Raw genomic sequence first — 25,473 nt, 5'->3', positions numbered from 1 at the left:
CTTAACAGATATATTCTATGGCACTAGGGTGCTTAAATACCTAGATAATACCGTGACGGTTAGCATTTTGGTTTTATCCGAAGCATTTACGTAGGCATCTACATAAAATCACGCACGTATCCCTATTGGGGAGGGCAGAGCCACAAACTCATTACATTAATAGACAAACCGCTACCCCTAATTTTAATATTCATAAGGATATAACTTACATAAATAGCCTATATACGTCCCACTGCTGGGCACAGGCCTCCCCTCAATCAACCAGAGAGGGTATGGAGCATACTCCACCACGCTGCTCCACTGCGGGTTGGTGGAGGTGTTTTTACGGCTAATAGCCGGGACCAACGGCTTAACGTGCCCTCCGAAGCATGGAATCAACTTACTTTTTCGGACAATCAGGTGATTCAAGCCTGAAAAGTCTTTACCAAACAAAGGACAGTCTCACAAAGTGATTTCGACAATGTCCCCATCGGGAATCGAAGCCGGACCTCCAGATCGTGAGCCTAACGCTCTTACCGTACCACTAGACCACGGAGGCTGGTATTAAGGATATAACTTATAATACCTATAATATAGTAACAATTTTTTTCTTAATAAGAAGTAATAAGCCCAGTCTGCAATTTCTTTGTAGGTTTTAATTTATAACGATTTTTTAATATTCTGAGTTAAAACATTATCAGGCGTTTGCTTCTAAATCGAAAACATAGGTACCACCTACTAGGTACTTTTGAGTCTGTAAGTTGCAATAAGTTTTGTTATTTACTTACTATCCAACTACAATAGATAGACTTGTACCAAACGTCTATCCCACGGGAAAAAGTCCGATGGAAAAATGAGAATAAAATATCTAAATGTAAAGTGAAACAACTAACGTTTATAAATCGCTGTTTCCATTATTATTGTTAGCACCATACATAACTTAAACATAAAACTTTAATGACATCACTCATTTGTTTCCCTCATTTTGTTTCCAATTCGACTCCGATAGAGCTATGAATCACTGTTGTAACGACCAGTTTAGCAAGATCTCTGACATTATTTATTTAGTATCAAAAAATGAGTCGGTGACGGGTCAGAGTAATTTTGATAGTCCAGTCAGCCACCCCCGTTATCGCAACTTGCTTCAACTTCATGCTGCTTTGCCACCGCCTTGTGCGCTCGTTCCTACTTCACGCAGTCGCATATTGACGATCGTACGTTGTGCACGGTTTCACATTCCTTACTTTTTCTACAACAAATAACTTGGTAAGTGATTCATTGTTTCTTCTGTGTAGTAATTTTTTTTTTTATTTATAAAAAAATAAATTAGAAATATTATGTTAGGTTTATTGGCAATATATTAGTTTAGTTAGGTACTTTTTGTGGTCCCTAGTCGCTCCCCCAGGATTTGCCGGCGATCGAATGCATGTGTAAATTGTATAGATGCACTTGTGCGTTTCATTGATTCGAGATGTTTTTTTACATTTTGCCGGTCGGACTTACGCAGTGAATATCTTATTGGAGTTAGCAAGTTTAACGGACCGCCGACCGTTTGGTTCGTTATATCCGAGTGGGAGCGAAGCATGACTTCATACCTACTTCGATTATTTTTAAGACGTGGTAGGTTTGGAGTGTGTACTCTCCTTTTTGATCGGAATTTCTGATATTCTGTATTCTGCATCGTCTGTCGTCAACACGATATCCACAATGAGGATAACAATGCATTCCGTGTACATTGAGGTGAGGCGACGTGATGATAAACCGTATTGTATTATTTTATCTTACTCGGCTTCATTGCAGTTCGAAAGGATGAACAGCCCTTTGTTACTTTTAATTAGTCATTTAATTGATATCCGGTTCCGGGATTTTGTATTTCCTGCCAGCTACCTACCTGTAATTTGGTTTTCGAACTAGATTATAACCATAGAACATAAAAATACAAGAGCCGTTCATGATACTACTATTCTACTTTTTAATTCTAATTAATTATTTTTTAACCCTCCTGACAAATTGGATTATCGATGTTCTCCTATTGAGTTGACAAAGCTACTCATATTTCAAAGGGTGTGGTCTGATCAAGGGGAGATATTGACACATCACGATGTGCAAAGAACAAAGAAGTTTCCCCTTTAATATCTTTATTCGAGAAATTATTTTCCTATTGACTGCTAAATAATGATAAATTATAGGCTCCAAAATAATTTCCAAATTTCCTAAAAAGTAAGCGAGAAAAAGCCTCGAATTAACCGGTTTGCTATGGTTCGTTTGCCAGCATGCGATATTTTATGTTAATAAATACAATTACTCGGTTGTGCTAACGAACTGGTGTCGTTCAACCTGAGATGGGAGCTTTTAAATATATCCAAAAATTCAAGTCATAACATTATACAAGCATAACAGAATTATTAATTACTTAATTAATTTAGCGTAGGAGTTTGTAAACAGTTACAATGGCAGTAAATTTAAGAAGCCCTTGTAAAGGACGAGGTAACGGCTGAGAATGCGGTGTTAACGAACCCTCAGTTAGTATCATGGGCCATAAATAGATCATGACCAAACCACACATGGTTGACACATCAAATAAATAATCATACGCTGTTAGTCAAACTATAATCGTTTTTAGTCACTAAGTTTTGGACTAAATAAGTATACTTATTTGATTCCAACTTGTAAAACGTTTTATTCAGATAATTGTTTATCATATTACCTAAAACGTTTAACGGTATTTATATAAAATTAATGGTAAATTAAGATGTTATTTTGTCAGTGGAAGTCATCAACTCCTTCCAGAACACTTGGCAACAGAACACATAGCAATGGACATGTAAAATTCTATGAAAAAGAAAAAACAAGATTGATAGCATATTTCTTTGAATCATTAGGATTTTTATTACTCAGTTTTGTGACGATTCGAAAGATTTTCTCATTCATTTACTTGCGAAATTATAACATTCATTACTCGGACGCAGATAAAAGATAACAATAAAGGAATCTGATTGCATGATGTGGCATAAGGCACGGGATTACAGAAGAACCGGTTCAGATAACTCAAACGACTACTTTCGCCGCTTTCTCGCGTGACATACAGACGATTGGTCCCGAAATCTGTAATCAACTCGTCACAAAAGAAATTGACATCCAGACACATGCAATACACATTAGTCATGTGATGTTTTATTTATAGCACATAACTAGGTAGGTAGGTGGTAATTGAAGGGAAGGGAAGAAGGGGTAGACCTAGGAGAACATTTATGAAACAAATAAAAGAGAAGATGCAGGTCGTGTCGTATCGGGAGGTGAAGGTTTTGGCGGGAAGAAGAGAGGAATGGCGATTACTCCACCGACAATAGCGCAGCTCTTAAATAGAGAGAGAGAGATCTAGGTACTTATGCTTCATTAAATATTAGACTGCATGTTAGAGATACAATACAAAGTAGTGCGAAAGAGACATATCTGGAAAATAGCTGTGATTGTAATCCAGTTATATTTAATAAGTTACGTTGTAAGTTGTCCATAATAAATAAATAAAATAAAATAAATAAATAAAATTTTAACATGCAGAATAAATTCCTAAGCGCCTAGTTAATATGGATAAAGTAAGATTCGATAGTCCCCTCCCGCGATGTTCGTTAAAATGTTATTGTATCCAATTATTTTCCTGTTTACACAAAGTTCATAATATAACCAATATCCCTATAAAACTGTTCAGCCGCAAGGACACGGTACTACTTGAACCACACAGCCTGAACTGTCTTTTATAGCTACTTTTGCAAAAACTTCACGGAGCCAGCAGTAAAATTTTACCTCCCTACAACAGCAATAACTCATCCCTCATACATACAAGCGACGTTCTGTTTGTCTACGACTATGTTGGTAAATAATGAAATCTGTACGGGACGGGACAGTGGCTGTCTGAGAGAGATGCAGCATCTCCGTTGGCTTTTGTGCGAAAGAGTACACGCGACTTTCCGAATCCGCAATCGATTGCCTGAGACCAAACGCACCCTTAATGCCTAACTACGCCAGGGCTGAGAGAGTAAAGAACATCCATTAGCAAATTGTACAAAGGATGAACATGAAGATTAAGGTAAACGTAGAAACTGCAAAATTGACATAATTGGATAACTATCCCAGATCAAAAGCTATAATCGGATTATTTTGATTACAATTTTTATCCTATAAAGCTAGTTAATACTATCTGAGGCAAATCTACAATAAGTCACGTAAAAAAAGCTTGTGTTAGAAATTGAACTCCACAACAAGGGTGGATTAGGTTTCCAACGACGATTTTAAATAAATATCAATTCGACTAAAGGACGTTGTTAAATGTGGGCATAAAGCTGATATTACCATTTTATTTCCCTCTTTTAAAACAGAAAGCCCTCGTTTAAGTGAAATATTTATGCCAATTGAAAGGATGGTATATAAGGGGAGCTTTCCGGCTTCCAAAATCCAATTAAGTATAAGCCCTGCGAGCCCTAGGCTGCCTATGTGTGAGCCTGGACGCCAGATCAATACCGGCGGATAGGGGAAGCGTTAACAAACCCCCTCAGGGAATGGTTGTTGCCGAATTTTTTATTTAAACATCCATATGCACTCTCGACAACATGTAAAAGCTATCCATAGTGATCGAAAATTAAGAAACTTTAAAACAATTTTCTAGCTTTCAGAAAATATTTTTAATAGGTAAATGCATAGTAAAATTATTTATTGCACATATAAACTGCTGGAATCTTGTGTTCAGTGCTCACTTGAAATTTAATTACGAATACTGTTAAGCCACTTGCCGGTCCATAAAATTTGAGACGTACCTATCTTGTTACGTTCTAGCGTTGAGGTCGATGACATTGCGTGTTTCGGTGTCCAATGTGGAATATGAATTTGATATCGATCTGATATGGAGTTGTGTGATTCGGTGTCATGACACGGAGTCAAGTTCATGACATATATCCTAATCCTATTCTGATTACCACCTACCTACTAGGTACTTTTATTTCAAATAGGTAGATCGAGTAACTAGGACTAAATAAGTATTCCGTAATAGAATCTCAATTCGATTTTTTTCTTTGATCTGTACTTTCTTTAACACTGATTCCTTGAAGACCTTAGAAATTATAATTCAAGCCCTAAATTCGTGATGCTTTTGCTAAACCATGACTTAAATAAATGAAGAGTAACTTCATTGAACTGTGTTGTGAGTCAACTGGGCCGCTATCGTCAGACAATGGTGGCCGTTACACCAACACAATACACTCGTGATACTGTTTAGCGCTACATAGCACTGTTTTGCACTAAAATGCGCGACGAGCTATAAGGCTGAATGCCTGAATGGGCACGTGACATAAGATTCTTGTGCTACGTACACACGGTTTAAAAAAAAATAATAGAACTGTCATTACGATGTTTGCCGCGGTTTTGTTTACTTACTAGTGTTTTTGTTTTCTGTGCTGATTATTCTGCACACTACATTGTATTAACACATTGTACGAAAAGTCCTAGTATTGCGTCTTGAAGTCGTGAAAACATTGGAAGCGATGAGTCAAGAAGGTTCAACTCAGGTAAAGGTTGCCAAGACGAAATTGCTGGATGAGTAATAAGCCTGCTTGTTGTGCCTTTCTGTATCTGTTGTCCTTACTTCTGTATCTTGTGTCCATTGTGCTCAATAAAGTATTTTATTTTATCTTATTTGTTATTGTCAACGTGCAAGTTTATCTCTTGTAGGAACCGGAAACATAGATAAATCACAAAGACTACGAATGAAGTAGATTGATCACGTAAAATCTATTTTTTTGTGTTTTGTGCCCTTTACAAGGTTAGTTCCAGTCTTTTATTTGATTATTCACGGTAAGATGGGAAGTTGTTTTTAAGTTTTTATCGAATAGGTACATTAATCACTTTCTTTGACTCATTTGATAATACCTATTTGTTTTGTAAAAGTTATCGGAGTAGGTACCTATTTCTGTTGACAAATAAGGATAAAGACTGAAGTGGTCACACGACGAATCCTTATCTGCAGGTATCTGAATCCTGGGGCAATCACCTACGTTTTATGATACCTAGACTTGAAAATTTAAATAAAATGTACTTAGAAGAAGCACACCATAGATCGTGTGGGTTATGAGGTGGATTACAAACCCTCATCAACCCTGGTGTCAGGGTTATTATCGAGCCGCCAAAGGCCCCTAACAGTACGTACTTTACATCAGTAAATAGTAACTGGTCACCTTACTTTCGGACAATCAGGTGATCAGCCTGTAATGTCCTAACTGGACTAGGGATCACGGTGTTTTTTTTTGTGATATATCCAACCAGGATTCGAACCCAGGACCTCCGGATCGTGAGCCTAACGCTCAACCGCTGGACCACGGGGGCCGTAATAAAATGTGCTAGGATCTTTCTATTTTACATTATATGTAGGTGTGTTTACAATTATTTCAACACATGAATATATTTCAGCTCACTTGAGTCATATTCCAAGTAGTGACATTGGTAGGAATAATTTCAACCGCAATGTAACGGAAAACTATAAGGATGGAAGAACAAATATACTTTATTGCACCAATATAAAAAATATATAATTACAAAAGACTCTTAACTAGGTACATGGAAAATGGCCGTTATGGCATTAGGCATTCTATATAACGATGAGTAAGTCCCATATCACAGATGGCGTACCTGCCTACTTACAAATACTTCCTACACGAATGGGGGACGATTCAGACCATGATTCTGAGTTAATATTGGAATACAAGTGGAATTTCTTGTCAGAAAATTCATGAATTTTTTTGTGTTTTTAAAAAATATTTTCAGTTCCATACTTATGCGACGGAGAATTCTATTTGATATCAATTCAGAATCATGGTCTGAATGATCCCTCAAAGTTTTCGTTACGATGTCATTTACACCCCGTACAAGTATGTACAGGTAGCCATGCAAGTAGGTATGAATGTTAGTGACACCGTAATGAATACTGAGGGGGTATGATTCAGCTCATTATTCTTAGTTAATATCAAGTCGAATTTTTTGTCGGATTATTTTAGTGTTTTTTAAAATTATTTTCAGTTCCACACTTTTGCGACGAAGAATTCCACTTGATATCAATTCGGAATCATTCCTCAAAGTTGTCGTTACGATGTCACTAACACCCTGTACACTGCCTAGTTCCACAAGTCTAAAAACTTTCGTGTTTTAATAATGATAATACGCCGTTGATGTCCACTTCTGGACATACTTAGGTCAGGCTCAAATGTCAAATTGAAATATTGCTTTCTTAGATGAATTGCTTCGATGTGGCCATTTTAACCCCCCTGTTCTTTCTATTTTGCTCTAATCTAATTTTCAAACTGAAATATCCGCAACAAACTGTCCATCATCTGCGACACGCCTTATATTAGGATTAGCCTTCAAAAAATGAAGCAACCCAAGTATCGATAACGTCAACATTCACAATCTACGCACTTGAATTGCTTTGAAGTTTTTGTGTGAGTGTCTCAAAACAATGTGAAGGTCAAACTGATCAAATATTATTTGTTGACAACGAAGATCTGAATTGGTATAGTGCAGGCGATAGATAACATCAAATAACAGTTGGACCACTTTTATATATTAGCAAACTGATCAAAATTGTTTATTTTCAAATATTTCTATTATCGGTTTAATGATCCGACGTCATGGGTTCGATTTCTAACATTAAAACACTTTGTGAGGCTGACTCCAGGTCTAGTCATCTCAGGCTGAAGTAAATGTCAGTGACCTCACAACCCACACGATAGAAGAAGAAGAAGGTAGTCCTCGAAATACGCGGAATGCTAACCTTAGGGTGGGTAATATATTCAAAGTTTCTTTTAGATCCCAGATCATGCACGCATGAAACTCTAATCCATCACAAAACTATCTAATGCAGTTTTACATTTTCCCATAGTTTTCACTGCGTCATTCACACGTTGTTATCAGCTTTGCATCTTTCAATGGCACTACAGCCCGGTTCTCATCGGCAACCATACATGGATGCAACCATACAGCACATAATCTCCTTCTACGTCCTAGCCAAGGTTAGCTCCCGACTTAGGAATAGCTAAACACATGTTACTTCAATGGGTGGAATGTTCCTCGAGTTATAAATAGGCATAAGGTTAGACGTGTTTACTAAGATGCAACTACGCACTTAGTACCATCTGCCATTAGGTTTGAATAGGTACATATTTTGTCAAGAAAATGTCAAAAAAAAACATTAATATAAAAAATAATAAATAATGAAAAGAAACCCTAATCAATATATTAATAAATAAATAAAAAAACCTACCATTAACACCCCGTACGGGTTTTTTTTTAATTTGTCAAATTAAACCAACTTTCTGAAGTCTGGGATTTTAATTGGAAATTCTATTATACCATGACAAACTTTATACCGATAATGTAGAGTGCGACACAGCATACTCGCTACCTTGCTATTCAACATAGTATTGAAAGTATGTCTGTCTTGTCATCAGCGCAAATAGCCCCGCACTAGAATACTCGTAACATAAATAGAATTGAAACAAGGCTATGTTAGGTTTAATTCAAGTCTAGATGCAGGTATCCTGTGTGGTTCCTACAAGTATAAATAGCGAGGTCTTGCGGCTTCGTCGGCGTGAAAACAAATCTATTAATCCTTATTAGACTCGCTCGTGTTACGTGACTGTACTACAAGTGCTTAAAACACAACTATCAGTGGCTATATCGCGAACATTGTTCTGCAAAAGGACAAACGGTGTTTCTTATCGGGTGCATAAAAATATGGCGCTGTTATAAACGGCTTTTCCATTATCTTGATGGTAATTTAACGCTATAACTCTGTAATGAAAATTGTTGAAAGTGAAAGTGAAAATGAAAATAGAGAATCCGTCGACGCGTCATTTTAGCTCACATTGGTTTCACATGCAAGAAGCGTGAGTTTCGAATGTCAATTTGCTTGCGCTCGAGTATGGAAGCATTGCAATTACAGCGGCCACATTGAAGCATCGTAAATCAGTAAAAACGGAACGCAACGATCTGCTTACGGTGAAATTTTAATAACTTTAAACTTTCTACGGTGTCGAGGCCGCGGGACGGCGGCGGCGCTGGTGTGGCGTGGCCGCGCACTTGGCATGACTCACTCGGTTCACTGTCCCCTCCCCTCTACAACACGAATGCAACTGCCACTGGCTATAATCGATCACCAAATATATTTTTTGCAAGAGATATAAAGTGTAGGTACTTAACTAAAGTATAATTCGCCAAAAAGAGTTGTCACCAAAACGCATTTTGTCAAATTGGGTGTGTCCACAAGTCTAGAGCGAACAACTAGGTAAGTATTATATAGGTAAATACATGTCGCGCATTTGGTAGTGGACGCAATATTTCTTGCCCCATAACAATAAAACATTAAATAAGTAGCACATAGTTACTATCCTCAGTAAACTTTGCAAATTCGTGATACATAAAGCCTTTGGAGGAACCAACAGATCACGTCGCCACCGCCGCCGTTTGCATAACAATAACACGAGAGAAACCTCGCCATTTTGCAATTAACGTGAGATTGGATGCTACACAGTTACAGAATAGTATTGTTTCGGTTTAATAACAACCTGGCTTCTATTTCATAACAATATGACTTTTTGACCACCCTAATTATTTTGCCAGAGCTAGTTTTAAAAGTTATAATAAGCCGCAAAGTTCGTTAGCAAGAGAGCTAACTCCCTTTCTCGTGATGTGCTCGTGATCAAGTTTATTTGTGTCCTTAGACCGTGTATAAATGGCGTCTTTATGTGACCAGACAACCATATGGCGTGCAGAGAGTTGGGACATTTTTTATCGGTCGAACGACAGACGAATTAAGGCTGCGTACTTGCTCCTTTGCCATATAAGGGCGTGGAAAGGCGCCATGTCACGATATACCGTTACAAACCAGTTGAGCAATCCACAATAGCACGTTGATTCTGTTTAGACGCGACAGATGGCCACATAATTACTATTTTTGTTATGTCATGTCAGCTATGTCCAAGAGACCGCTAAAGGTGACTAAAGTGGCGACTGTCTACCATATAAAGTGAAGAGCAGGATAACTTTGAGGACTATAACAATGGGTCTATTTGTGTGACTGACTTTATTTGTCTACGATTAGGGAAAATAAAATATACAACAAGTAGCAATTAAATACAATACATAAACGCGTTCCTTTCCGTGGTATTCATGCAGTTGCAAAAAGCATCGAAAGTAGGTACACAATTCCCGTTGGGAAACTTGTTTCGGGAGTACCGAAACTTTCAGGTCACGAAATCTATAACGTATATCACCCATATGATTCTACTTTTATTATGAATCACGTCTATTCACGTCTCCCCTTCGGAAGGATAACTTTCGGAGAGATTTCTTTTCGTTTTTGCTTCGGCCCGATATGAGTCAAGCATGACGCATTGTTGGAATACCGCGCGTTATAAGATTAGGCGATGGAACGCATTAGTCGACGTGACTAAACTCATCGTTACTGGACGGTGGGTTCTTTGTTTCTGAAGGTGTAAGCCAACCTGCCTGCTTATACCTAATACCTAAGGGATCGTGTCCAGGTTTATAGAGACCGGCCGGTAAATGGTGACGACTGTGATATACAGGGTGTTAGTGACATCGTAACGAATACTGAGGGGAATGATTCAGACCATGATTCTGAGTTGGTATCAAGTGGAATTTTCCGCTGTAAAATTCATAAAAATTTCAGTTCTTTTAGGAAAATTCCACTTGATACCAACTCAGAATCATGGCCTGAATCATCCTTCAAAATTTTCGTTAAGATGTCACTAACACCCTGTATACTTACGTAATACTGTTTATTACTTGCAATCTTTGTTGGAAACCCTAAGATTGGCTTGAAGTTAATCTTTTGACGTCTTGTGGCATGCCCAACCCAATGTGATGGATTGACTAGATAAATTGGTTATTTTTATGTTTTATTGTCATTAGTTTTTTTTGACTCTGCCTCTGATCCGGACATTGCAGGCTGAAATCGCCTGATTATCCCTAAGGGGGGCCAATTACTGGTCAGCAAAAATTTAATATTGATCGCCGTCGACTCGCAAAGAAGAAGATAATAATAATAATAAAAACGCTTTATTGCACACAAATTCACAAAACATTTACAGGATAACAAAATCTGAAATTAACATGTTATTTACTCCAGTATTTACGGAAGGCACGCTAAACCGTTGGCCCCGGCTGTGTCTTACTGTAGTAAGTACGTAGTCGTTACATGAGCCTGTCAGGGGCCTATGGCGGCTCGATAGTAACCCTGACACCAGAGTTGCTAAGGTTGATCAACGATCTTACAACCTAAAAAAATAGAAGAAAATAAAGTCGACGATAACGTGACGTGCATGGATTTTGCACCTTTATTATGGGCTACAGATAACATTATTACCAATTTCATATGCCAGTCTTGGGTGTAAGGAGTATTAATGATGGTTGATCTAATTATTACATTACCAATTCGTGTGACGAAAGTCATCATCAACATCATCATCAGCCCATTAACGTCCCCACTGCTGGGGCACGGGCCTTCCCTATGGATGGATAGCGAGATCGGGCCTTAAACCACCACGCGGGCCCAGTGCGGATTGATGGTTATTAACGACTGCTAATGCAGCCGGGACCAACGGCTTAACGTGCCTTCCGAAGCACGGAGGAGCTCGAGATGAAAATTTGTTTTTTGTGGTCACCCATCCTATGACCGGCCTTTGCGAATGCTTGCTTAACTTCAACAATCGCAGACCAAACGCGTTTACCGCTGCGCTACCGAGCTCCTCACGAAAGTACCGAAACTAAACTCACCATTTCGTGCGACTGAACTAAACTAAGCATGCACGAGATACGAACTAGAAAAAATGAAGAACACCGATGTAGGAAACTAGGATGTGGCGTGTTAATTGTTAAGTAATTGTTTCCGTATTAAGTATTGGAAAAGTTGGAAAGTGTGAATTGTTTTTAGACTGATCACGGCACGTTAACGGCCGTAACGAATTTGTGGGATATTATAAGCGTTTTCATATCGTGATTTTTTGGATTAACAAACAGTGAACACAATATACATTACATTTAAGTTACAACACTAGATAAAGTTGTGATTGTGACACCAACACTGTTAACCACAAATTAATATATAATATTGGGAAATGATGGTTTACATTTTTATCACTAATAAGGCGACGATGTAGTTGGTACCAACGTATAACATAATAATAAAAAAAGAAATCATGTATAAAATAAAATATCTTTATTTGAGACCTTAAAACCCATATAGTGTTAGTAGTAGTTATAACACACAATTAAAAAAAATATTAAAGTGGTAAAAATAAAGGCAAACAAAAGTAGAGGAAAAGCCATATGCCTATATAATATTTATATATGCTTAATGATAAAGTATGCCAAAATACAATTACTTATAACTAAAAATAATTGTGCCAAAAACAAAAATGCTATGACTAAACCTTAACCATTAGGACATCAAAATTAGACAAAAGACCCTATAAACAATCCTTTTTATAAATTGTTTGTCACGCTTAGCTTCCGATATAAATAAATATCTAGATATTTTTGCAGAAGCGTGAAGGCGCTGAAAATGGTGTAAATTACCCTGTAACTGTAAAAACTGTATATATATTTCGTCGTCTACCACATTTTGGTGCTAATTAATTGGACACTACAGTAACTGCTGATAAATTTCTTAATTAAATCAGTGGTCTGCGCCGGCGCAATGTTCAGCAGACCGCGGACGTACGGTTCTTGTAACGAGATACATGGACGCGTAGTGACCGCAAACATACTGAGGGGCTAGATTTCTTCATTCTTACATTACAATAAGGCTGAATTACATGAAAATCTTGGTTTTTCCATGATACACCTACATAATCCTATGTTTTTTTTTTGTGTCTCCACATAGCAAACGCGCGCACATGGTGTATAATAGATCTTCTACTTTACGTCAATCTATACTTATAATAAATCTGTAGAGAGGTCAATTCTGTACATTAAATATTTTTTCAAAATAACTATCAGGGGGTGATAAGTGGTCGATACTGATGCCAAAAATGCAATCAGTAAAATTTTTGTCTGTCTGTCTGTCTGTCTGTCTGTCTGTCTGTCTGTCTGTCTGTCTGTCTGTATGTTCCTTATAGAAACAAAAACTACTGGACGGATTTTAATGAAACTTGGTACAATTATTCTTCACACTCCTGGACAGGTTATAGTATACTTTTCATCACGCTACAATCAATAGGAGCAGAGTAGTGAAGGGAAATTTTTTTGTATGAAAAATCTAAACCACTCAAGTTAGACGTTTGAAATTTGGCATGCAGGTACCTTAGATACCGTAGAGGTGCACTAAGAAAGGAATTTCCGAAATTCCTACGGGAACGGGAATTAGCGGGAAAATCCTTTTGTATGAAAAATCTAAACCACTCAAGTTAGACGTTTGAAATTTGGCATACAGGTACCTTAAATACCGTAGAGGTACACTAAGAAAGGAATTCCCGAAATTCCCACGGGAACGGGAATGCGGGAAAATCCTTTTGCATGAAAAATCTAAACCACTCAAGTTAGACGTTTGAAATTTGGCATGCAGATACCTTAGGTACCGTAGAGGTGCACTAAGAAAGGAATTCCCGAAATTCCCACGAGAACGGGAATTAGCGGGAAAATCCTTTTGTATGAAAAATCTAAACCACTCAAGTTAGACGTTTGAAATTTGGCATGCAGGTACCATAGGTACCGTAGAGGTGCACTAAGAAAGGAATTCCCAAAATTCTCACGGGAACGGGAATTAGCGGGAAAATCCTTTTGTATGAAAAATCTAAACCATTCAAGTTAGATGTTTGAAATTTGTCATGCAGGTACCTTAAATACCGTAGAGGTGTACTAAGAAAGGAATTTCAATTCCCACGGGAACGGGAATTAGCGGGAAAATCCTTTTGTATGAAAAATCTAAACCACTCAAGTTAGACGTTTGAAATTTGGCATGCAGGTACCATAGGTACCGTAGAGGTGCACTAAGAAAGGAATTCCCAAAATTCCCACGAGAACGGGAATTAGCGGGAAAATCCTTTTGTATGAAAAATCTAAACCACTCAAGTTAGACGTTTGAAATTTGTCATGCAGGTACCTTAGGTACCGTAGAGGTGCATTAAGAAAGGAATTCCCGAAATTCCCACGAGAACAGTAATTAGCGGGAAAATCCTTTTGTATGAAAAATCCAAACCATTCAAGTTAGATGTTTGAAATTTGTCATGCAGGTACCTTAGATACCGTAGAGGTGTACTAAGAAAGGAATTCTCGAAATTCCCACGGGAACGGGAATTAGCGGGAAAATCCTTTTGTATGAAAAATCTAAACCACTCAAGTTAGACGTTTGAAATTTGGCATGCAGGTACCATAGGTACCGTAGAGGTGTACTAAGAAAGGAATTCCCAAAATTCTCACGGGAACGGGAATTAGCGGGAAAATCCTTTTGTATGAAAAATCTAAACCATTCAAGTTAGATGTTTGAAATTTGTCATGCAGGTACCTTAAATACCGTAGAGGTGTACTAAGAAAGGAATTTCAATTCCCACGGGAACGGGAATTAGCGGGAAAATCCTTTTGTATGAAAAATCTAAACCACTCAAGTTAGACGTTTGAAATTTGGCATGCAGGTACCATAGGTACCGTAGAGGTGCATTAAGAAAGGAATTCCCGAAATTCCCACGAGAACAGTAATTAGCGGGAAAATCCTTTTGTATGAAAAATCCAAACCATTCAAGTTAGATGTTTGAAATTTGTCATGCAGGTACCTTAGATACCGTAGAGGTGTACTAAGAAAGGAATTCTCGAAATTCCCACGGGAACGGGAATTAGCGGGAAAATCCTTTTGTATGAAAAATCTAAACCACTCAAGTTAGACGTTTGAAATTTGGCATGCAGGTACCATAGGTACCGTAGAGGTGTACTAAGAAAGGAATTCCCAAAATTCTCACGGGAACGGGAATTAGCGGGAAAATCCTTTTGTATGAAAAATCTAAACCATTCAAGTTAGATGTTTGAAATTTGTCATGCAGGTACCTTAAATACCGTAGAGGTGTACTAAGAAAGGAATTTCAATTCCCACGGGAACGGGAATTAGCGGGAAAATCCTTTTGTATGAAAAATCTAAACCACTCAAGTTAGACGTTTGAAATTTGGCATGCAGGTACCATAGGTACCGTAGAGGTGCATTAAGAAAGGAATTCCCAAATTTCTCACGGGAACGGGAATTAGCGGGAAAATCCTTTTGTATGAAAAATCTAAACCACTCAAGTTAGACGTTTGAAATTTGGCATGCAGGTACTTTAGTAAAATTAAAGCTTAGTTGCAACAGGATATTACAAAATTCCCACGGGAACGGTAGTTAGCGGGAAAAACATTTGTATGAAAAAATCAAATCTAAATAAAAGGAGAAACTGACTGACTCAGTGACTGACATATCAACGCATAGCCTGAACGGCTAAACGTAGGCATTTGAAATTTGGAAGGGACATAGCTTAGGTACCGTAGAGGTGCACTAAGAAAGGAATTCCCGGAATTCCCACGGGAACGGAAATTAGCGGGAAAATCTTTTTGTATGAAAAATCTAAACCGCTTAAGTTAGACGCTTTAAATTTGGCATGCAGGTACCTTAGTTAACATAAAGCTTAGTTGCAACAGGATATTGCAAAATTCCCACGGAAACGGGAGTTAGTGGGAAAAAAACATTTGTATGAAAAAATCGAAACCGCGTAAGATAGATGTTTTCAATTCAATTCAATTAAATTATTTATTGCATTCCATGTAGTACAATGGGGTGTTACATAGGCATAGGAACTAAAACATGGACCCTGTAGGGCACAGCAACGTTGAAGGGAAGAGAGGAAGTGTGTATTAAAAGTAAAACTCAATGAACAATCAATTAAAAAAAAATCAATTCAATCAATTGATTCAATCTAGCATGCATGCATACCTTAGTAAATATAAAGTTTATTTTTGGCTGTATTTTGAAAAATGGGAGTTATTGGGAAAAAAATTGTACTTATGAAAAAATCTAAACTGCATAAGTATGCACTCCCACACACACAAAGATCTCTCTCTTATATAACACGCCACGCGGACGAAGTCGCGGGCAAAAGCTAGTTTTAAATAAATAAAAAACAAAAAAAATATTATTTCAGAATTCCATAATAGTCACTACATAATTCCATAGCTTATCAACACATAAAAATATTCAAAATAATAATGATATATTCAATTAAATAAAGTTACATTAAATTTGAACTCACTATTAGTTCATTATAGTAAACACACCAAGTCACATAATAATTAATTACTTAATTAATAAAAAACATTGCATCCAGTCTTGCGTTTTTGGTCTATTAAATAGAAAACCTGAAAATAAATGCCTAATTTACTCTGACGGAAGTTTTGACACCCTTAAATGTTTAATTAAGTTTCTGGGATCCCTTCTTGATTCCTTCCAGAAAATCCTCTTTTGGGACTTTCCACGCCTAATTGTGTTTCCTCCCTCAAGCATAGGACTTAAGATCACTTGATTACATTAATTAAAATGTAATGATGATATTACAGACAAGACATGCCCATAGATCCTGTAGGGTTGAGCAGAACTACAAGACTTGCAGAAAAAATCTTGTAGCCACCATCTTCTTAGGTTGTGAGATGGAATACCAACCTTGGTGTCAGGGTTATTATTGAGCTGCCGAAGTAAGTAGTACCAAAAACCAACGGCTTAACGTGCCTTCCGCAGCACGGATCATCTTATTTTCGGACAATCAGATGATCAGCTTCTACTGTCCTAACCAAAGTAGGGATCACAGAGTGATTTTTGGGACATGTCCCCACCGGGATTCGAACCCGGGGTCTCCGGATCGTGAGCCCACGGCTCAACCATTGGACCACGGTAGCCGTTAGCCACCATGAATTACTTAATATTTTGAATATTTAACAAAGTGAAGTGGATACCTACTTTAGCAAAGACATTGTTTTCACGATATTCCACCTGCTGTTATAATCATACGCAACACAATATGATCATAATGACATCATCATCGGTCTGTAAATATTGTGACCCCAAACGAACGGCTGGTGATTCGTGCGATGAGGATTCAAAAGCAGCGGTCATTTCGTAATTTTGAAAAACTGGTTAAACGTGGCTCGTTGCTGCCCACTTGTAACACGGGTTTCATGCACGATCATAACACCCGATTAATCCTTAACATAAACACGTATTGTAAGCTTTTTAAGCCAGTGTTACCTTATTTCACTAATGCTTATTGCATAAAAACTGTTGCATATTAAATAAGTAACCTATCTCAGTTATAATTAGGGTTGAACATAGGAGCCTTAGTTGCAAACGATTTCCAAAAACGACAGTGACAGTGATAAAAATAGAACTTTCCAGGCTACGTTTCCCAAAATAGATAATTACCTATTGCCTCATTATTCGGGTACATATTTATTCAAAAATACAAGGTCATGGCAGAAGCATATTATTATATAAAAATTATTGCTTGATATTTGGATCACATTGTGTATAGAATTATAAGAATACTGCCCGAGTGTAATAAAAAGGTCACCATTTATACCCAAAAACAAAGAATCTTTTATCTTTGTTAGCATATTATGTCTGTTATCCAGGAAATAGAAAGCTAGTTGTCTTTTTTTTTTTTTTTTTTTTTTTCTTCTGGCAGCTAGTTGTCTTGACAACTAGTTTCTAGCTTTTTTTGTGAATTATTGTAAATTTGCCGCCAAATGGTGTTACCAACATGGCCGGACAAATCAAGGGAGGAGCCGAAGCCTTAGTGCACCCTGCCCAAAGCAAAGTTTTAACATCCTGCTGTGAACAAAAGGTTGTTTCCCCTATCACAGGATGTATTCTAATTTCGTATACAGTTTGTATCGTGGGTCTGTCGACTTTGACAACAATGACCGATGAATTTCGTATTCCAGACGCGTGGCTGTACGGAGGCAGCCATTGCGCATTGGCTCTAAAAAATAAATCGTTACTAAGTGCCTTATTTTTTTTTTTAATATTTATGTAGATGGGTAGGGTTCCCTTTGCAATTCCAATAATTATAACCACAGTCAATAAACTCGTTTTTCCTTACGTTTACGGTCACACAACGCGAGGTACTTAGTTAAATGTAACAGAAAATCATCGTTACATTATTTTTCCTTAGTCAATAGTTGTTTCTTCCTCCTTTTAGGAATCCATTGTAATATTTGTAATAAATAAATATGCACATTAAACGTCATGTTTGTCCTTATACGGTGACCCGGCCATTTACTTTATGTGAACATTTTATTGATGTCTAGCTGCGACTCCGTTCGCATAAAACCAAACTATTAAAATTATAGAAGTTTCATACAAACTTTGCCACTCCTTAGGGGTTACAAAAATCTACAATAAATTCAACCCCTAGGTTGAATTTTGCAAAATTCCGTCCTAGTGAGCACCTACGTCCTAAAAGGAGCCCCCATGCAAGATTTGATACTCCTAGCACTTGTAGTTTGAGATTTCGTGATGAGTGAGTCACTCAGTGAGTTACTGACCTTCCTTTCGCTTTTATAATATACGTATATAGGCTGTACTTATAGAGCTGTTGTACTTAAAAAAAATATATTTATTCAATAGAAACTGTATAACAATGCTTATTACACTGCGAAATACTACTACTTAAAATATATTACTTAAAGGTAAATTTTAAACTCTTGACAATATTAAATACTTTCTCAACAACATCAAGTTAAAGAATCTGCTCCCGACGTGGGCGCTGCACCGGCCAGTAAGAGCGAGTACAGTTACCTCTGTTCTAGTCTACACTCCGTGCGTATTACGCATGATTCATGTTGTGCACAGCACACGGCTCAGTTACAGTTACCGAGCGACCATCACAAGGTAAATTGTAAAAATCTGAAGTGTGTATGAATAAATCTACTTAAAATATTACTCATGTTGCAAAGAAACGAAAAATACTTATGCCACTACAAGTAACGGTTTATTGATAAAGTAGGTAACGGTAGTAAAAATAAATTAACCGGTATTTATAAACTTCTTCGATGACCTACAATTTTAAGTAGGTTATTCTAAAATCTACCTTCAGAATCATTTATTCAACGTAATTATTATGGATAAGCTTGTTCAAGGTCAATTTCGCAAGGTGTTATGGCTGAGGAGAAGAAATGCCAATAAACTGCAACAGCAACACATCTTTTAAAAACTAATGAGGGTATGACATACATTACAAGTTATTTAATAACTAAAGAAACACATTTAATACCAGACATTTTTATCATTAATCTTATAATAAGCTAAGCTTTTTTACGTAAAGTAAGATTCACGTGAGCTTTAAATTTATTTTCTGACAAATTCAAAATATTATCTGTATTTTATTTATTTTCCATTCATTGATTAAGTATTCTAGGCATTTCGTATGTTTCTCTTACTTACCACTAGCAGGTGAAGTGCTGGTAACCTAACCCACACACAATTCATTAAGTACAAGTTTTATGAACCCCTACAACACACCAAAAGTGACTGCAGATTGGAGACATGTGTATGTTACATTTACAAAGTTTGGGGTCGAGGTCCATGCCCTCTAGTTACGACTGACACGGATAGCCAAAGCACATTCTGGGCTGGGTAAAACGCATTTCACGGTCGATTAACCTCGTCTCATCAGACGATTGATGATTCAACTTTGTTTGTATGAAAGTAGATGATGAATGTAAAAAAACTGTTTTGTAGGTGGCATGGTTACGACATGGTCTAGTATTTGAACGTTTGAGCACATTCTTACGTACTTTACAGTCATGAGCAAAATAATGTACCCACTTTAGGACTCTGTCGCACTAACATTTTGACATTTAGTGAGACTTACAGCCTCCGTGCGTTAGGCTCACGATCTGGAGGTCCGGGTTCGATTCCCGATGGGGACATGGTCGAAATCACTTTGTGAGACTGTCCTTTGTTTGGTAAGGACTTTTCAGGCTTGAATCACCTGATTGTCCGAAAAAGTAAGATGATTCCGTGCTTCGGAGGGCACGTTAAGCCGTTGGTCCCGGCTATTAGCCGTAAAAACACCTCCACCAACCCGCAGTGGAGCTGCGTGGTGGAGTATGCTCCATACCCCCTCCGGTTGATTGAGGGGAGGCCTGTGCCCAGCAGTGGGACGTATATAGGCAGTTTATGAGACTTACAGTTCAATTTGTCAAAAAAGTTAATGTGACATGATAGAAAAGTGTAGTGTGTGTGTGCTCGTGACCGTACATTAATAAGTACTTAGGTATTATCACTTTCTGGCATTTACTAGGGCTGACAGAGCCTCGAATTGTAAGAAAACAGCTCCCTGCTCATCACTTGTCACCTCCATAAATTATGCGTTCCGTTATTGACTTCTACAACATCTCATCAGTCCAGCAAGCGCAGTCTGTGGACACCTGTGGTGGGTGCCTCATTTTATGTTTCCATCTTACAAATCTTTTTTTCTGAAAAAGACGATCTTACTTGACTGTAAATATCTAATAATAATCTATAAGTACGTATAAGTTACTACTCACTTCTTTATATTTTTATCGCTAGAAACAGCCTGAATGTTGGGGGACCTCCTCTAGTCTGTAGCATATTAGGTGCTTAAATGCGCGGTGCTGTGCCCGGGATGATAATTAGCATTCCTAATAGGTAACATATTTGTGGGAATCTACGTGGTGGCGATGCTTGTCACGATGTGTTGGTACAGAATAATATAACTGGACAATCTTGTTGACGGCACTTTAACCCTTTCACGGACAGAGATCATGGGTCATTGATGGTTCATAATAGGTAATATGACATCTTGGGATCCGAACGTCATTAGACGTTCTGTCCTTGAAAGTGTTAATTAATTTTATAAATTTTAACACACGCCGAAAAATATTGCCATACTTAAAACATTACTTTGTTGGGGATGCCAACAATATTTTTATGAATTATGATAATTTGCTTATCAGAGCAATTCCAAACTTTGTTATTAAAGCTAACTGAATTGGCTTTGCTGGTTTTAATCGATACGGTTCGTCTATTCACGACTTGAAATAACAATCCGAATTTAACTTGGCATTTGAAGATTCAGACCAAGATATAAATGTCGTGACGTGAGGAAAAGTCGTCACGTGGTCTATTTCGTTACTTTAATGTTACTTATATAGTTTATACCTTCTGTTTCTGTAGGTTAAGTTTGTCGCAATATCGAAAGTTTTTAAAACCACATTATTTTTCGTTGACTCAACAACTTATCTACTTATCTCTTAAAATTGTTATTTGCCGTCATGGTGAAAGGCGGTACTAATCTGCGAGGTTTCCCGGATTGCTTGAGTACAAAGAGCGCAAAGATATAAAAATATCAACTAGGATGGAATTTTTATCATGCGGGACATGTTTCTTACGAACTAAAGAGGAAATGACTGAAAACCAGCGATGGATGGCGCCATAGCATGGCTCCATCACAGCACAAGCTGAGCCATTTCCTTTTGCCCGTATTCGTAATATTCATAATTAGCTAGTTCTTATAGAAAAATGAAAATTGTTACTGGCAATAAATTTATTTTATTCTTAACTAAACTACACACACATTAGTGTTTTTTTGTGGATAAGCATTAAGTATAACGCAAGCTTCCGATTATATTCCGTTAGTAAGTAGTCAATAGTAAAAGGTACATCCATACCTACCCACACCTCATAGAGCTTTTTTATTATTTTTAACCATCTTGTTATCCTCCGCAGACTTGAAGCCATGGCCTGCTCAGTCGGAGACTCCCCCTCTCTCAAGGACCTGCCGAAGGTGGCGACAGACCTGAAGAGCCAGCTCGAAGGGTTCAACACCAGTTGCTTGCGTGACGTCGACACTAATGAGAAAATCGTGCTGCCGTCCGCTGAAGGTGCGTTTTGTATTCTTCTTGTGAAAAGTCTATTAGATGATTTGATCTCTCTCTTGAGTTGTGTTATGTATTATAGGTAGGTAAGGATCATTTCAAAAACAGCCGAAGTAAACTTAACAAAGAAAACCTCAAACGTTGCTGTTTAGAGAGTGTATTATCTAAAATTCAGAACAAGCAAAATAGTTTTTTATGTCAAATCCATGAATAGGCAATTCTACTGAACACGTAGGTACTTACTAGTTATATTGTTTACTTAATAAAATATACTATGAATTTCAAAATACGATTTTGTATGAGTCATCTCATCAGGGACAGTTTTGACTACCTTTGTAAACAATAAGTGAGTCAATATTCGCCGAATGTGTACAGGTAGTAAAATAACGATTTACAATTAATTTCACAACAGACGTAGCGAAAGAAAAGCAACACTCAGCACTGCTGCAAGGCGTAGAGACATTCCAACCAGCTTCTCTGAGGAGAACGGACACCGTTGAAAAAATTGTGCTACCGAATGCATTAGGTATAGTCCACTGGGCTGAGACAGCGCGAAATTAATAACTTACCTCACACCAATGCCACGAACAAACATGGCTGCCGTTCGCATTTTTACCAATTAACGCGGATTTTTGGGCTTCCTAACTGAAGTTACCCAGTAATGGTTGAGTGAACAAACAACGGTTACCAATTGACACTAATAAATAATCACCTAAACAAACTCTAACATAAGCATGTTGTTAACCTGATTTTCCATTGTTTTGATTCTTTTGTTTCTCCCGCTACGGAAGTGACGTAATCCAGAAATTAATCAGAAGTTATAGGTATTTTTATGAAACAGGAAGACGTAAAAGTTTGATCAGCAAGATAAAATGTTTGATTGTATAATATCATAATTTTATAATAGTAACTTCATTAAAAATATTTTATTTTGCTGTTCAAAACTAATATGCTGCACTGGTTCCTGCTTTTGAGTTATAAATTTATATTTGTCTATGATTTGCAGATGTTGCCGCTGAAAAGAGCCAAAAGTCCCTATTTGACGGCATCGAAAAGTTCGACGCAACCAGGCTGAAGCATACAGAAACACAGGAAAAGAATCCTCTTCCTGACAAAGATGGTACGTTATATATAAAATATCTTAATGTTGGCACTAGTATGCAGCAATCTTTCTTCCGCAAAAGTCTTTATTTAAAAAAAACACTTTTTTGTTCGTTATTATAATACTTATATAGCACTTATAAATGCGTAATGCCTTAATGTTTAAAACAATATAATGACTAAGCCCCTATTAACTTATCAGTTACGGACTCAATACAAATATGTTGATTGTTTATTTTAAAATGCAGCCTTTTTTAAATACATTAACTTACCTGGTTTGTTTTAATAATTTGTGTAATATTATTTTGGTGACTGCCTGAAGGCTTATCGTAATTTATTTTATTTTGCCTTGCACGATTTTGCTTTGCACCAGTTGTCGCAGCGGAGAAAGCACACCAAAACCTTTTGGACGGTGTTGAGCACTTCGACAAGACCCAGATGAAGCACACGACGACGGAAGAAAAGAATCCTTTGCCGCCCATAGAAGGTTTATTTTTGCTGCTTTTTTAACATAATATATACATTATGCACGCCTAAGCAAGTATTGTCGCCTCTTGCATTATTTAGTAACTAATTAGTTGTAATTACGGTCCACACTTGTAAGAACATGCAGACCTCCTCTTTGACTCCTTTCGTGGTAAATAAAACTATAAGTCATAAAGAATTCTGATCAAATAGCCAGATCCAGACTTTAAAAAACCAAGGTATTTTGGATTTTTATCTAAATTATTTTTAAAATTAAAGTTTAATGAGTTATATTTTGGAGATAATTCAGCAGTCAATTACTATATTTTTAATAATAATCTACATTGCACTATAAATTTTTGTCAAGTTTCTCTATTCTAATAGAATTGTAAAATAGCGTATTAGGTCGAGGATCCATACTCTATTATGTCCAATAGTGGGATAGATATAAGCTGATTTTAATACAGCATATTCAAATAAATTATCATCTCATATCATACGCCATTTCACTTCAGTAAACTGAATCGTTTACTTGGTACTAAATACAAAATTATCACAAGATATGACAATCAAACTTTTCACTCTTGTGTTTGATTGCGTTCTTGTTTCGTTTCACACTACTAATGGTATATCATAGTGTTCTGTGTTCAAAAAGATTTATGTCTGTTGACTTGACAACCTTGTAAGGGAGGTGACCAGCCACGAGCAAAGCTACCAGGCCTGAGACATGATGACATATTTTCAAAAGCATTATTAACTTTGCCATATCTCTCAACAGCTATCGAAGCCGAAAAGGAGAAGAACAAGTTCCTGAACGGCATCGAGAACTTCGATCCCACCAAGCTAAAGCACACGGAGACTTGCGAGAAGAACCCGCTGCCCACCAAGGACATCATCGAGCAGGAGAAGACTGCTTGAATGCCCTACATACACCAGCAACTATATCTCGCTAGTATCGCTCTATTTTAATCTCGATATAAGTTATTTAAGTATTGGACCAGTTTCAACAGTCCATCATTTAGCTTCCTCAAACAAAGACTCAATAACCAGCTGTCAACAACATTGAGGATACAAACTGGTCTTTATCATTAGCATATAGGAACCAAATTTTCTATGTCACTTTTTAATGGTATAATTAAATAAGTGTATTTTATGAGCATTTTATAATTTAATTTATATTGAGATGATTAATTAAGTATTAATGTCCAGTACTGATTTTCGTTTAAGTCGGGAACACACTGCACTCCAACTTAAAATAAATATAATATATCTATTTGTTATGTCACTTGTGCTTGTGTTCTCTTTATTATAATATAAACATAACGATTTTATTTTAATATTATTTCAAAGAGATAATGCATCCGATTCCGATGATATCTCTGGTCAGTAAATAATTAGGAGTGTAGTTACCATTTTTCATTTGGATCTAAATTACTTTTAAGACTTTTGTTTCTCAGTTAATTTAATGTCAGTCTAATTATATTAACTAAGAAATGAGTGAAATGTCATCGAAAATGGTAGTGCTATAATAATATTAATTGCTCAACCGTGTAAGGTTTATATAATGTAAGATTGGTCTGTTTTGTGACGCAATACATTGATAGAACAGAACTGAATAATCACAATAAATTTTTATACCGTCGTATACACAATATTTGTTTTCAACTTTTTATAATACTATGCTATCGATGCCAATCAACAATTTTAACGGGATTTTGTATGTTTTACAGAAGGTGCTTTTTATAAATATAGAATGAAAAATATTTTTGTTTTCATTTAATTTCCCTCGTAACTACAGCATTCATTTTATCCAAAATTAATAAAAACTCAAAATAACAAATTTAGTTAATAAAAGACGTCAGGCGCCATAATATTATTAATACAATCTTGAGAATGTTCGTGGTGATTTGTCGAGGAATGAAACTCACACGTGTTAATTATACATAGCAGTCTTCG

At 36.9% G+C, this 25,473-nt stretch overlaps 1 protein-coding gene across 3 annotated transcripts; it reads left to right on the top strand.

Moving 5' to 3' along the window:
* Positions 1 to 1,123: 1,123 nt before the first annotated feature.
* On the top strand, positions 1,124 to 25,280 carry LOC126371533 (thymosin beta). 3 transcript variants are annotated; one of them, XM_050016858.1, is made up of 6 exons: positions 1,124 to 1,245; positions 21,803 to 21,957; positions 22,364 to 22,477; positions 22,958 to 23,071; positions 23,426 to 23,539; positions 24,296 to 25,280. In XM_050016858.1, the coding sequence occupies exons 2-6, from the start codon at positions 21,813 to 21,815 to the stop codon at positions 24,433 to 24,435; spliced, it is 627 nt and encodes a 208-aa protein (XP_049872815.1). In that variant the 5' UTR covers positions 1,124 to 1,245; positions 21,803 to 21,812; the 3' UTR covers positions 24,436 to 25,280. The 3 variants fall into 3 exon arrangements, with proteins under 3 accessions (XP_049872815.1, XP_049872817.1, XP_049872816.1); XM_050016860.1 differs by lacking the exon at positions 23,426 to 23,539; XM_050016859.1 differs by lacking the exon at positions 22,364 to 22,477 and having other exon boundaries at positions 1,125 to 1,245.
* Positions 25,281 to 25,473: the final 193 nt, after the last annotated feature.

The sequence above is a fragment of the Pectinophora gossypiella genome, chromosome 12 (assembly GCF_024362695.1).
Source record: "Pectinophora gossypiella chromosome 12, ilPecGoss1.1, whole genome shotgun sequence".
NCBI lineage: Eukaryota > Metazoa > Arthropoda > Insecta > Lepidoptera > Gelechiidae > Pectinophora > Pectinophora gossypiella.
The sequence above is the reverse complement of the archived record's forward strand: the minus strand, read 5'-3'. Positions and strand labels throughout refer to the sequence as shown.

What these genes read in the sequence shown, in the direction of transcription:
- LOC126371533 (XM_050016858.1), top strand. Translation starts at nt 21,813, where the DNA reads ATGGCCTGCTCAGTCGGAGACTCCCCCTCTCTCAAGGACCTGCCGAAG. An exon ending in TCCTCTTCCTGACAAAGATG is followed by an intron (nt 23,072 to 23,425) that starts GTACGTTATATA and finishes GCTTTGCACCAG; the next exon opens with TTGTCGCAGCGGAGAAAGCA. An exon ending in TCCTTTGCCGCCCATAGAAG is followed by an intron (nt 23,540 to 24,295) that starts GTTTATTTTTGC and finishes ATCTCTCAACAG; the next exon opens with CTATCGAAGCCGAAAAGGAG.